The following is a 15895-nucleotide window of genomic DNA, read 5'->3' as shown; positions in this document are numbered from 1 at the left end:
CATTTCCATTGGGAAAGTAGACTTCCTTATTTGAGATTCTTCCTCTTGTTCCAGAATTTCCGACCTTATTCGAATGTATGTAGGCATTTAAGAAATCCTCAAGATCTTCCTGGGGTTGAAGGAGCTTTGCTGTTATCGGTGGTTTGGAAGTCGGCATCCTTTCTTTGGGGACGCTGTCAGATGCTGGAAGCTCGACGGAGCCTGTCGGACAAATGGTGTCTGCTCTGGAGTTAATCATTGGTGATTTTATTTTATCGAGATCGAAGTGATGACTGGAGTCATTATGAGCTTCAGGGTATATATTTTTCATGTCACCATGCTGAGACTTGCTCTTGGCCATTTGAAGTGAAACGCTAAAATAGTTCCTCCTAGTGAATGATTTATTTTTGCTAGAGTTGTGTGAGAAAGGGCGAGGTAGTTTCACAGTTGGTGATGGTGGTTTACTTTCTGGCTGTGTTTTCGGTTCCAAATTGAATTTATCTTGCAATGCTTTCATAGACTGCTCGATAAGGTCTTGACGAATTTTCAGCTCAGCTAATCCTAGTAGGTGAGACGGAGAGGGACTCTGAGCTGTTATTCCGGAGTCACATGTTTGTGTTGTTGACTCTGTATATGTCTTGGAATCCATTGGCAATTCAGTTTTTTTTAATTTGCTTATTATTCCTCGTAGCTGCTTAATTTCTTTTTCATAGTTTGAAATTATTGTTTCTTTTTCTTGATCATGTTCCTCAAACAGTTGCATAAATTTATCTTTCTGGAGCCTTTCGTTAGCCAGTTGCTGCTCAACTTCATTTAGAGTATCGATTAGAGTGGAGTTTCTTTGAATTAAAGCTTCTTGTCTGAGTTCCAGTTCCTGAATTTTTGCTTCATACTCAAACAGTGAATCGGCAGACTGTGACGTCAGTGAATCACATGTTGTCGGAATTGAGATTTATTTGATTAATAACGAAGAAATATATTAAACTTTATACGGGAAAAGATTTGATTAATTAAAATGAAGTAAACATAACCAAAATTCGTGTTTTACAAAGGTGCTAAATAGAATTACACAGAAAAGCCAATTGCGGGATAAATGACTTGTATATTGATGACGTCATAAAGCACATGTTGCTAAAAATTTAAATAAAAAGCTTTGAAAAAATAATATAAAGAAAATAGAAAGACTTAAATTGATTAATTATAGTAAACGTGATAAATTTCGACAATTATAAGAAAAGAATCAAATTATATTTATTCGTGAAGACGCTGATTTGAACGAGAGAGGGGATGAGTATTGTTTTGAGTCGGTATCCGTAGTTTTATACGGAGATTCGGTCTTCTCTTACCAGACTTGAAGCAAGGAGGTTGTGTTGATTCTCCTGGGATAGTAGTGATCTGTTATATAGTGTATTGAAATTTTAATGAAGGATGGGATATTATTTTAGACTTTTAAATTATCAAAGCATTGCAAGGTGAGTGAAATTATAATATGTATTGACAGTGTGACATGGAATAAATTAACGTCAAGGTCACTTGGTTTGACTTTTCTTTGAATATCCCATTTATAAAAAGTGTGATGGAGTGATATTACATTTTTTAATCACCACTCAACATATTTTAAAACCTGAGATAGACATAGACTTGTTGTTGGTGATAACACCACAGACATTCAAATTTAATAAGTTTTAAGCAGTACCAAGGGAACGCAGCTAGCATTGGGCAGATTCTGGGCAAGATGGCGACCAACACCATCCGGAACAAAATGGTACAGCAACGTGGGACTGGTGACAAAAAGGCGCACAACTACATGGTGAGTCAACAACACTAAAGAACCGACTCACAACAAATTGACACAACCACGTGGAGGGGATCCGCAGCAAATTGATGCAGCCAACGTGGGGCTGACACTCATCATCATGGGTGAACAAGAACATTTAAAACACAATCTTAACATGTGCTGTGTTAAGTTTAAACAACCGTTGTAGTAGAACTGGCTAGCGTGCAAGTAATTCCAGTGAGTTTTTTATGTTCTCTCTAATACACAAGAGACAAAAATTATAATGGGAAAAACTAGAACTTTGTTTTTCAACTGAAATATTGGTTTTTGAACCACACAAATAATTAAATTTGGAAAACATCCAAATGTACTTGAATATTTAACCTAAGCAACAGGTCTAGAAGGGCTACCCAGAAATTAACATAAATTTATAAACAAACATGCGAAATTGAAAAAACTATTATTACATAAACTAAAAGTTTTGAATAAACAATCTTAAATTATTTTTGTAGTATAATCTCTATTTTATGGCAGGCACACATTTTTCAATAGTGTATCTGTGGAAATCTGCCGTTTCATTCAACCACAGGTTTAAATCAGCATTTCGGTATTAATATCAACTTTCCTTTTGTTTCACAATATTGACGTACTTCACCCATGTGTTGTCCCGAGATTAGCTTTGGTCAATTCAATAGTCTCTATATTTTCTAGTCTTCATTACCATTTTCAGAATCAAATTAATTGTGGCAACCAAACTTCAACATCACAATATTATGCACCAAACACCGTGGAAAGTGTTCCAAAACTTTCGTAACGTCAAACAACACATTTTTTATCAGAAGACTAGGCTTACCATTGCATTCCTCATTGATGAACAAATATCACAAGCTTTACTATCTGTCTGTAGTTTTCATAAGATTTTCTCCGCAAGTAAACATTTTAATATCCAGGGCAAATTAGGAGGGAACTGTTCTTTACTACATCTGGATGGTTACTGAATGTTGGAACTTTTTAATACGAAGATGGCGGCTCTATTCACGTGCAACACTACAATACGCGAAAAACATCTATTATTTTCTGGATAGTCCTCACAATTACTGCACAGTACGATAATTAAGTTGGTGAGGCACATGCTGCGCCTCTGTAATTATTATTTAAAAGTAATTTTTTTAAATTTAATTGAAATGAATCTGGAATCATAATATCAAAATCCGACTGACCGATTCTGATAGGCATGTTAGTCTAATTCACAAATAACTCCAGAAAACCTTTTGCTTGACGAACTTAAATATTAACTTGGAAAGACAAAACCAAATGTAAACCCTATTTACCACTTCAGAACAGAATGTGTGTTTTGTTTCCTGAGGACCATCCATCTCTAAAACACTTCTCAGGATTGGTAAGGCATCATCCGGCCTACCAACATCTGCCAGTGCTGACACCTGCAACAAATACACAAGAATGCTACTAACATTTAATAGTACTATTACAATATATACAACCCTTATATTACTACTAATCAAATTAAAACATTAGTGTAGTCATATACTTGTGCTTGTTTATTTATTTATTTATATACGGCATACACCATTTTACAACATACAAATGTTAAATCCGATTCAACAAGAGATAAATTATCTTATAATACAGTACAACAAGCAATAATATATTTTAAAGATAACAAGCAACAAATAAATAACACCAACTATATGAACAATTAAAAAAATATGGCAATAATCACAGCAACGATTTATGTGTGTGTGGGGGGAGGGTGCGTGCGAAGGGGGCGTGAGGTGTGTGTGTGCTTATAATATATGTATGCGTGTATAATTAAATCTAACTTGCAGGAGAATATGAAGTTTTCGACAAGTAATAGAGTATCTTATAATATATAATAACAAGCAATAAATACATTTATAATATTTAACAAGCAATAAAAAAACAAGATAACAAGCAATTATAAAACTTCTTATTACAGTACAATCACGATGCCAGAATGTGTAGAGAAGAATCACTCACGCACTCAACTTTTGTCATCCACACTGATATGTGACCCTCTAAAGGCGTCACCAATCACTCATCACTAACTCCATCATTTGCAGTAAGAAGGTGCACGGCTTGGCTACGAAATCGAGCCACACCAGGAGAGAAAAAGTCCACAGATCCACCTATCTCATTGCCGAGTTTGTAAGAGGCGTGGGAGCGTACTGCGTTGCTGGTATAACGTAGAGTAACTGAATCCTCTCAAACAAGTCATGGGATCTAGTACGACCAGGAATGTGAAAAGGAAGCTCCAGTAACAGCTCAGGGCAGCCCACACCATTGATCAACTTCATGAGGAGAAACTGAGTCTTGAATCCTTCTGCAAATGTCTAAGTCATGAAGACGGAAGTGAGACTTCAGGAGTGGTACAGGACTTCAAGGTAGTTGTATCCCATTCGGCAGCCAACAACTCTGATAAATCGGACCTGGACTCTCTCAATATATCCGATATGAGAGTAGATTGATACGGAGCCCACACAGAAGAGTTGTACTCCAGGAAGCGGACGCACTAGTGTCTTATACAATGTTACTAGAGAGTCAACATGCAGCCCCCCAGAGAAACGAAAGACGAAGCCAAGCGTGGAGTTGGCTCTGCTGCAAATGAACCGCACATGCTCAGGAATGGAGAGTTGAAGTAGTTATGACACCAAGGTCCTTCATCTTCCAGACTCTGTGGAGAAGTTCGCTGCCAAGGTAATAGTCATGAAAAAGTGGATTCCGAGATCTGGAAAAGGTCATAACTGAACATTTAGATATGTTCAGGTCAATGGAGTTTTTTAAAGCACCAGTGCTCCACTACCCTTAATGACGACCTGAGACGGTCCACATCATGGCATGAGGATGATTCCAGAAAAAGCTTCACATCATCAGCAAATAGAAGATGTTTGGCGGTCAGGGCATCACCAATGTCGTTGATTAAGAGGTTGAAAAAGAAAGGTCCAAGATGTGACCCTTGAGGAAACTCCTGACTCAGCACTAATGGGGTGAGAAATAGCAGTACCACACCTCACACTCAGCGTTCGACCCTGAAGATAGGATTGGAAGAATTGCAGGAAAGAACTGGAGGAATCCTAGAGAGTCCAATTTAACCGATAGGTGTTTGTGACTAACCCGATCGAAGGCTTTGGCGAAATCCAGGTAAATGCAGTCCACCTGCTGACCTCTTGCGAATGCTGAGGTAATGTAGTGTTGAAAAATGGTGAGGTTAGTGGTTGTGGATCTCCCGGAGCGAAAGCCATGCTGCTGCGGCACTACTAGGTGTTTAAGATCAAATTCAAGTCCATCTAACACCAGACTCTCAAAAACTTTGGACAATGTGTTTAAAATATAACAATCGGTCTGTAATTCGATGCAAGGGTACTATTGCCAGATTTGAATATGGGAACTATGTATCCTGTCTTTAAGCAGTCTGGAAAAATACCTCTAGAGAAGAATATGTTGAAATAAATATATAAATGAGGAGAAATCACCACACTGCAATATTTAAGCACCGATGGAGGAATGGAATCAGACCTGCCCTTTGTTTGGATCTAGCTGGCTAAGCTTACGCTCAATGGCCTCAACTGAAAGGCACCAGGTTGTTAAGACTTTGAACTCACGAGGATGGTAGACAGGAGGATCATCGTGAGTTTTACTAAAAATAGCTTGTCCTGGGACTTTACTCCCATTGTTTATCCCAGAATTCTCGATCAATATCATCACCCGTCTATTATTCATCAGACTCCGACTCTTTACAATAACCCTAATTAAAGCAAATACTCTAATTTAGAAAAACCAATAGCCAAAAAAAAAAAAAAATAAAAAGGTACTTTGGTATATGCAGACCACTCTGCCCCTACTTACTACTTGTTAGTACGTGATGTAAGTAGGTAAATACATAGGTACGTATTATAAAAAGAAAAAAATTAACCTTTACGGGTACTCACATCATCTGAGCTTGAATTTAGGTACTATCTCGAGGAATATTTTTCTGCTTTCACCCTAAGTGTGAAGGCACCACTGAAGCTCGCACTGGGGCATTTCCGATCATTACTTTTCCGACGTCAGATCACGTGAGCGCTCATAAAGTTAATTTTGGTTAACTAGTAACATATCTTTGACATGTAATAGGGTCTTTGCCGGTGTTCACAGCCTCAAGCGGCCGGCTTCATATCTGCCCCAGAAAGTTAAAATAATGCTGATAAAGACTCTTGTACTGCCTCACTTCAACTACTGTGACATAGTCATTAATGACATGACTGTGGAGCTTTCAAATAGACTCCAGCGTGCTCAGAACTTTTGCATAAGGTTCATTTTCAATCTCAGACGTGATGATCACGTAACGCCCTACTTCAATCAATTATCTATCTTAAAATTACAAGACCTTCGAGACTATCACTCACTCATTCTGTTGCACGCTCTTTTAAATACAAATTGTCCTAGTTATCTTTCAAACAACTTTCGATTTATGTCTGAAATAAGTGAACGAAGTACAAGGAGGGGTACATCCTTATTATCTATCCCAATTCATCGAACAACTACCTTTAGCAAATCGTTTACAGTTTCTGCCTGCCGATTGTGGAATGCTTTACCTGTTAACATCAGAGTCATCGATAAGCGCGCTCGCTTTGGGGCGGAGGTCAGGGCCTTGATGCTGGGGGCTCAGGGGGTGTAGCGGTTGGCGGCTATGGTGTGCGGTACTTAGGGCAATTGCATGCATGTTGAATGAATGCGAGTGTGTGTCTTGCGATATTATTGTAAATTTGTATATAGTTAAATTAATTATTGATGATTGTTTTGATTTTAAGATTCATTTAATACGTAATGTAAATAAATAGACTAAGTTTTAGTTGTAAATGTATACATATATATATATATTACTTTAATTTGTATGAGGTTAAGTGGTAGAGAGGACTTTATAGTCCTAACTTCGCCTCTAATAAAGTCATTTTTCATTTCATTTCATCTATGATAACCTAATCTAAACCTACTTATATCACATAATAACAAGTAGTAGATAGGGACAGAGTGGTCTCCATAATATGTTACAAAAGCACCAGAAAAAAAACTGTGTACCATTATCTGAATCCATTGTATATCCTATCTAACCTAAGTTCACACCTACCAGTTCTGTCATCTCTGACAAAGAGTAGTGATTTCACTCACCCTGAGGTTTCGTATGGTAACATAGTTCTGTTTGGGCACCGCAGACAGCAACTCCAGTGCAATATGTGGGGCGTTCTGGTTGATTGCGAGGGCTGCAGCAAAAGTGATTGCTTTTCTCATTGGCTCGTGCCCAGCCTCCTGCAGCTCGGCCCAGAGTTTCTTCATATACTGCAACGACTCCGGAGTGTTCTATCCGGGCAGTAAAATTAATATGGTAGTCAATTTGAGAGATAAAAATTCTAGATTAATGTGCAAAACTTAGTTCATTTTATTTCATTCCAATGGCAAAATCATTAAGTGTACAAACAGTAAATAAAAAATGATAAACTGCAAATTAATACATAACAATAAAATAAGAATATTCAGTAAATTAAATTTAAATGTCTATTCAGGAGCATATTGGAGACAGTCCTGTTGAGGCTCTTTCATTAAAGAAATCAATGGTATGGCAGAAACTGTTCCCCAGCCTAATCATTCTTGCAAGTGGACCATGGAAGTCATAACCATGTGAGTAGTGACACCTGCCTAACAGATCAAATGGTCGAGTCCTTGATGTAGTAGGGAAATCCACTTGGGAGAGGATCATTGGACAGTCGAGCATGCCATTCATCAATTTGGCAAGAAATAAGATATCGGCAACTTCACGTCTGACGAAGATCCGGAAGTAGAAGCTCGGTCTGAAGTTCAGCAAGCGGCACATCCCTAAGACACGGTGCTTGACACTTCCCCACCAGTTTTAGAACTTCCTCTGGATAGGTTCAAGATAATAAGACCAAGATGGTATCGGGAGCAAACAGGACTAGCATACTCTAGTTGCGTTTATACACGATGAGCTTTGTTGAGAAAAGTTCAACAAAGTCAATGTTATGATGTAGGGTTTGTACACTGAGACAGTTGTGTAAATGAATCTATAGAAAACTTTACTAGGTAGAATATTCCAAAAAATTACAACACAGAACCATTAATACACAGTAAAACGTATTTGTAATAGCACTGCTAATATGTTAGCCTGTGGGTTTAGTGAAACCTATGTACGTTAAGCACATATTACTTCATAGTACAAAAGCCTGTTTCAACTTCGTACAAAAAACTTGTGAGAATATGTTAAATAAAGATGAAACAAGCTATTTCTCCATGGTTAAAATTTCTTTTCAAGTAAAAAGGTATTGAATTTTAGTTTAGATGAACAGTAATAATAGACACCTTAATAGAAACAAAATGAATGTAGAATTTTAAGGCTAACGTTTTATTTACTAACCATAAAAGTGCTTATTAGTGAGAGAATATGTCACAATCATCATTATATTGCCCTAAAACAAAACATGAATTACGATAGTAAACGTTCAATAGTCATTGTACAGAAGCTTTCTCTCCAAACGAATACAAATTGACACAAATCAAACTGGCAAGGCATGACTGGAAAATGGACGTGGTACTCAAGGGATGTATATAATCAATTTTATAAGATTTTCATACAACCATAAAAAATTGACTGGAATTGTTCAGCTTCTGGTACGGAAAAAAATAATTTGATTATTAAAGAGGTCAAACAATACCTTTTTGTAGGCTGCTGCCAAGGCTAGGACAACTACGTTCCGGGGGAAACGTGAGTTAGGGATCTGTTTATCCTTAACAACATCAGCTACTTGCATCACTTCATCATACATCTCGTTCTTGAACAACAAGTCCATCAACACCTGGTATGAGATGATTTGATCGAAGAAATGTTCAAGGTCAGGATTCAAAAACACCTGAAAGTGAACAAACATTAAGGTAAGTACTACCAGAAACCTTGTAATGGCAGAATGTTAAATATTGGTTTATATATTTGTAGTGAAGCAAAACCTATAAATGTAATTTTACTTAACATTTATTTATTGCTAATAATGTTACAGTTAAAGTTTTAATCCCTAAATTTCTGTGGAAAATTTTAACTGTACTATAGCAGTAAGACCATAGTGCGGTAGATTTATATAGCTACAGCATCACCAGCACAGACCAATGTAGATGAAATCTATGATGTCTTTCTGTTTTAAAGAGTGTTTTAACTCACTTCAAAACCACTCATTCATTTCTTAATTTCTTATTGTTAGTAATTAGTAATTGGAGATGTTAAGTTTTAAAAATATGTTTGCATGGTGCAAAGTTTGAGATTAACCTGGTCTGGCTATATTTCAATACTGAGGACAGAATTCATATACATTTCTGTTTTTATTTGCTAAAATCTAATTATGTGATCAAAATATAAATCTAAACTTGTGGCAACTAACTAAGAGCAGCAATTGTAATGCAGTCACATGTAAGTCTATTTCATTTGACCTAATTTAAATTTTGTTTAACGAGTTTTTAAGACGTACACAGCCAGTATCTTATCTTACATCTTAGTTTTCGGTTCTCCTCATGTTGAAACATTGCTTACACAATTAAATTCTAGTAATATTTCATATGTTGAGAACCAGAAACTTAAGTTTAAATGTTTCCTTTAAATAGCAATGTTTACAGTACTTACTTTCAATGCTTCTTTTGGTCTGTTTAAATGGTAATACATCCTCATCACGACAGGTCCAAATATAAAACTGCCAAATCGTAAGTCTTTATTTTGACTATTGAATCTGAAAATGATTTATGGTTTATCATTTGGATAAATATTTATAAATTTATGTACAAATATATGTTCATACACCAAAATGGCCTTATCACCCCATTGCAGTGGGTTACTTTCCAAATTAATGTTTAAAATATTGAAGTCAGAAATTCCTATCATCCAAACTTTAACATGAAAATGCACGAAATAATCAACTACCCAAGAATGTTTAGCGTGATATGTAATTCAAATTATATGCCCAGATTCTAAAATGAGAAAATTCTGTGTTTAACAATACTTCATATCCGAATACAAAATTTCGTAACTATATATAGTCTGGTTCACAGTGTGTAGAATCAATGCTTACATAATTAAATTCTTCACACATTTTGAACTTTCTGTGGAGAACCAACCATCTTCACTAAACAGATATATTACTAGAGTTTATTTGTGTAAGCAATGTTTCGACACAGACTGAACTTAGCTATGTTAGTTATGACAATTGCCGAGTAAGATTGAAAATTAAGAATAAATTCCATGTTTGTTTTTGTGCATGTTCTATAAACAAAACCACACTTTAAAGGCAAAATACCTGAATTGTTTTAAAAGCCATTTTTATTTGTTACTAGTTCATATCACAAAACTTTTCATATCAATTAACAACTACAACCCCGTCCATCATCAAGAAAATATGAAAAGTTTAAACTTTAACCTTCAGTACCTCAATACACGTGCACATACACAGTCACACACATAGAGGAAACGAACACGCTATTTAATACCTTTGTATTTATTGTTAAAAGTAAAAAAAAAGTAAAGAATGTGTCTTATTTTATCAGGTGAAGTTAGGGCTAAGAAGTCCTCTCTAACACTTAACCTGGGGACCAATGGCTTAAAGGTGACTTCTGAACCACCACCAATGGCCGGGCAGGCGGGCCGCTTGCAAGGACAGGATCGCTCAGCGGTCACCCATCCAAGCAGCAGCCAGCTCGACGTTGCTTGATCTGGTTATCTTGCAATAACCACCTTACCCGCTACACTACGCCATTGGCCAGTTATTGTTAATGTCTTCATAGTTAATGCTTTCTTTTATGGTCACAGTTAGTATTACCTCTGTTTGATTTTTCTTATACTTATTGTTATCTTGTTATTATCACCTATATTTATTCTAAATTTGTTAAACTGTGTAAAAAGTGCATTTGCCATTGAAAATAAATTACATTAATACACATTTTTCATAAGTTAGTCCACAGTACTTGTTACCCATTCAGAGGGTAAATGTCAGTTTTTATGCAGAGTTTATGTGGTTTTAAAGCTTTACATTTTATAACTAATTACTGCATTCAAACAGTTTTATAGTAAGATAAAACAGTAGAATTATTTCTCATTAAATTAATGACAAAATACATTTAATCATTAATAAAATAAGAAATAATACCACACAAATTTGATTTATTCTTTACAAAAAATATACATTTCATAAAACTTGTAATAATTAACAATTGTCAACAGAAACATTTTTGTTTCATGCCTGTTATGTACATAATTTTAACAAATAACGTGACAGAGTATTTCAGATAACATTCGATAAGGTTTATAGCATTGTTATGATAAATAGCCATACATGGAAATAAAATCTCTAGATACTAATGTTTCCGAAAAACATGCAGGCTAAACTGTCTTCTGAAGTCTATACATTTCATTCTGTTGCAATCTACATGATCTAAAAGATTACTGATACTAAAAGGGTACTTCCTGCAATCACAACACTTATCAAGGAAAGAGAGACCATTATTTTTTATTATTTACATTAATTTATTACCATCATTTCATTTATAACACTATTATCACATAGATTTTACAATTTTTTTGGATTGGTCCTTTATAAATACAGATTTAGCAAAGGTATGTCCGTTTTGTTATGTTTCGTATTTTATACAATTTTTGTACACGTCCGTACAAAATAACACAGCTATGTTGAAAAGACTTTATTGAATGAGAATGTTGTTTAGTAGTCTATTTTGTTGTTGAATGTGAATTTTGTAGTCTAGGTGTCTCTGATGTCTAAACAATGTAGAGTCCATTTTGAGCTTCATAGTAGCCAACTTTTTTTGGATCACTTCAGACAAACTCCAGATTCCAGAGGAATTGCTGTACTAAGAGGAATTTGAAATCAACATTCACGTTCCTATAGTTGAATGTTAGGACTTCTACTTTAGTCATTTTGTTAACATTATTATAGTGAAAAGTTAGTATTGAAAGGTTTAAATCTTTTAAAAAAATACAACAAGCAATTAGTATTTGGTGAAATTGTTAACAGAGCTACTTCAGGTAAATAAGGTCTTTATCTCGAAGGCGTGAAAAGGAATGAATTTTACATCTTGAACTGCATTTTACCATTATGTTTTATAACGCTAAATATAGTCTACGAAAACTCGACTTGGATTCTAGTAGGGTTATTATAAAAGAAATTTAGCAAACTATCCATCTTATAAACTGAGAATAAATACTTACTTTAACATCATTTCTTCTATCAGCTCTAAATCGTCTTCGGTTGCATCAGCTAAATGTACCATATGTTTCAAATCTTCAGTGAACACCATATTTACTGAATCGGGTGACACAAAGTCCTTCATTTTCGCCCTAAATCTGTCCCCCAATTCACTGAACTGCATCTTGACTCGTTCTCGTACCTGGATGTAACCTTCAAGCCCGAGAGCTGCTGGTGTATATAGAAATCTACTACCTAAAATAAAAAAAACACATGTATTAAATTATATTACAACTAACACACAAGGGTCGTTTAGAAAGTTATGAGATAATGAGTTACACAGATAATGCATTTTGGAATAATCTTATCATTCTTATATGATTATCCGAGTGCCTATTAGTACCTGTCAGCAACTAGTTTATCATTGTACTTATCTATTCAGATGGATCAATTTTGTAAAGTCATGGAGTAATCGAAAGAGCATTTTCAGGCAATGATTTTAAATTAGTTTTGTATTAAGTGAAGTGCGTTGATTGTCACAAAATTGCCTATGGTTCTGAAGCATTATCCCGTGCTACCGTTTAGTTGATATTTAAAATTTTGAAAGGACCGTAATTCGTTTCAAGACGATAAACGTTTGGGAAAGCCAATTCCACCCCATTCAAAAAAATACTGATCAGGTGTATGCTAAGATCCAAAAGAACAGAGACTGCACTTATTTCATGATTGAACCTTCTGTTAGGATTAAATCTGCAGCAGTGAAAACAATCTTGGATGACTTTTTAAAAGTCAGCAAAATTAGGCCAACACAATACAAATTTTAAAAACAACAAATTAATCAAAATAATATTTCAATACAGTTAGAAAATTTCCTTAAAACACCTTTTATCCTTTTTATGTAAAATAAATGACAAACCTCTACAATTGATCCATTTATCGGAAGAAGGATTCACGACTTTAATCCTAAATAGCTCCAAAACAGTAAGGCTTATAAACATGTCATAATATTGAATTTTTTATCCAAAATCAACATAAAATAAAAAAATGGTGTTTTTATTTTAAAATGTCCAGTTGTCTGTCATTTTGAAAAAATGGCTTCACAAAATTGTAAAACCTCAAAATTTTTTTAGTTAAATAAATAGGGAAGTCTATTTTACTTTTATAATACCTCATAGTTTTCAAGTAAAATCGCTGGCATAAACCAATCACCCCGTAAAATATTGAAGTTGAATAATCTATTACTTCATTCAATAATAAAAAGCGGGTAGGGTCCAATAAGCGGACCCGGTTTTTTATATCGACATTGGCAAACGATATTACTTAATCATAACCATCGATATAATCAATCGATACTGATGAATTATTTTTAACAACAAATAATCTATATGAACAGCTGTAAACACTTTCAAATAATACAATTAAGGTAATATTTTAAATTTCACGTAACATTGTGTATTAAAATGGCCGTCAATCTTAGGAAGCTTCACGAAATTGCTTTAAAAGACGATAAAATATGTTTTTTATGGCTTCAGGATGTTGTGTTAGTACCTAAGAATCCATTATGTGATATTTGTGGAAAGGTAACAAATGTAACTGTCAGAGGAGCTAACATGGTCGTCTTCAGATGCAAAAAAAGAAGGTAATGGTGGACACAACTTTAGTAAAAACGTTTTCGTTCTGTTTCATTTAGTTAAAGTTACGAGTTTCCCTGATTTTGGTTATGTTCATTTATTATTTGTTATCATTAAATTCACATTTTAATTTAAACATATGATTGTTATTACTTTTATATCGATTGATAGTCTATGATTCGATATGCGAATATTAGGTATCGATGATTATATTCTTCGATATAAAAAACCGGGTCCGCTTATTGGACCGTACCCTAAAAAGCTAATAACTAGTTAAGATTACTTATTAAACTCTCCCCAATAGTTAGATAATCAGAAATAGTTGATTCAGTTGTCGAGGTGGCCACTTCTTCCAGCCATACTCTATAATTTTTTAAATTTCAGATGTAACCATGTCAGTCACTGTTTTATAATTATTTTAAAATTTAATTTACTTATTTATTTTTGTAAAGCAAATATAGTTAGTGTTTAACCATGAATGCACAATTAATCTGAAGTATATTTTTTTTAACACACACACTCACCTTGAAAATAAAGGTTTGGCTGCAGTATAATAATTGGCCACCACCACAATCGAATCATCAATATTCATATCTACAGAAACCAAAATGTCTAACCGAATTACATTATAGGCATTTCAAACTGCAGTATAGTTCAATTATTTTTATATTTAAAAAAGTAATAATTCGATTATGCTAAAAAATATTTAGCTTGTTTATAGGCTAAGTTAATTATATGAATCTTGAATATAAAATGGAGATGTAGTCCATGTCCATTGAAAATAAAATAAATACATTGGATGGAATCTATGGCCAGTTTCATATTAGGCTACTTAATTTGGTAGTCTGTCTTAATTGTGGTAGTGGCCACTTACTACAGACAAAAGTCACAATATTGTAAAAATAAAAGCATGAGTTATCACAAAATTCATCCTGGTTTTTGTCTCATGCAGCTTAAACCTATGAAATATTGCATGCACTCAAGAGGTTAAAAATGCCGAAGTAAAAGGGTTAATCAAGAATATGAATATATAAACAATTACCTAATATGGAAACTGGAATAACTCGTTGATAGGACAGTAATTGCCGACCTAAACAATTATATGAAAATGACGAAATATTCATTTTGTTCAGTTAGGTTATCTCCCTGGGTTTGAGACTTTGGTGAAGTGGTTATTATACTTGTTTAAAATACAAAATTTTGATTGTAAGTTTGTTTATAAAAATCACTGTACTTTATAGATCAATAATTACATTTATATATATATTATAATATATATTGAAAGTTTTCAGGTAAAATTATCTCACTCTAACCTCTTACGAACGTAATCTACCACTTCCATGAGAGACCATCACCACTTTTCTTTCTTCTTTCACACCACCACCCAGTGTTGCCAATCCACCTTTTGGAAAATTCCCACCAGTACCTGAAAAAAAATACCACCTATGATGCCCAAATTACCACCTTGCTTTAAAAGTATATTTAGGCTACTAAAGTGTGTTATCGACATCGTATGACAGTCTATATTTGTAAATGCAGGGTGTCTACCAAACTGAACATATAAAAATTCCCTGACTTTTCCAGGTTTTCTAGGTTAGACACTCTTAAATGGCTTAAACGAGCAGGATTTTTTTATTTGCATTGAAATATGGTTGATTTTAGAGCATAATATCATAACTTATATTGTAAAAAAATTAACTTTTTACTTTTTTACAGAGACAATTTGCATGAAAAAAGTTAGTTTCAGAAAAACAAATTTAACTTTCAATGAGCTTGGATCCATGCCAAAGTTTTTAAATAGAAACTTGTAAAACTGATAAAGCAGACATTAATCATGCAATCCTGCTGTGATTCAAAGAAGGAGTAAAGGAATATAATATGTAAATGACTTCTAAAATCTCACTGTCAACCAGCTAAGCACAGGCTTTAGGTTTGAACATACTATAGGCCTACAAAGTATTATTTTAGGAAAGGCCTACCAAAACCAAACATGCAAGGTTAAGCAAAATACTTACAACACTCTTTCATGATATCCTACCTCCAAAATAGGTTGTTTACTGATGTACAGTTTAATAAATTTGTATGATAAATCACATGAACTGTTATGTGTTGTTCTAAAAAAATCCACTTTTTTCCTTTAACTCAACTTGTAGCTTTATGGAAAAAATTACACTAGATCACTGTTTTTAAATGTGTTAACCACAATTTTTTAATGTCAGGCAAAGTGCTAGGCACACATAGTCTTG

At 34.3% G+C, this 15895-nt stretch overlaps 1 protein-coding gene across 1 annotated transcript in view; it reads right to left on the bottom strand.

Moving 5' to 3' along the window:
• The window catches only part of LOC124355326 (pentatricopeptide repeat-containing protein 2, mitochondrial-like), a 30923-nt gene extending 15935 nt beyond the window's left edge, over nucleotides 1–14988 (bottom strand). Inside the window, exons 1-6 of the mRNA XM_046806424.1 lie at nucleotides 14692–14988; nucleotides 12042–12273; nucleotides 9453–9555; nucleotides 8500–8694; nucleotides 6944–7132; nucleotides 3088–3198 (exon numbers count right to left, since the gene is read on the bottom strand). Of these exons, the coding sequence (XP_046662380.1) occupies nucleotides 3088–3198; nucleotides 6944–7132; nucleotides 8500–8694; nucleotides 9453–9555; nucleotides 12042–12273; nucleotides 14692–14773 (912 nt within the window). The 5' untranslated portion in view covers nucleotides 14774–14988. The remainder of the gene's footprint in view (nucleotides 1–3087; nucleotides 3199–6943; nucleotides 7133–8499; nucleotides 8695–9452; nucleotides 9556–12041; nucleotides 12274–14691) is intronic.
• Between the last annotated feature and the right edge of the window lie 907 nt (nucleotides 14989–15895).

This window comes from Homalodisca vitripennis, chromosome 2, assembly GCF_021130785.1.
Source record: "Homalodisca vitripennis isolate AUS2020 chromosome 2, UT_GWSS_2.1, whole genome shotgun sequence".
Classification (NCBI taxonomy): domain Eukaryota; kingdom Metazoa; phylum Arthropoda; class Insecta; order Hemiptera; family Cicadellidae; genus Homalodisca; species Homalodisca vitripennis.
This window is presented reverse-complemented; position numbering and strand designations above follow the sequence as displayed.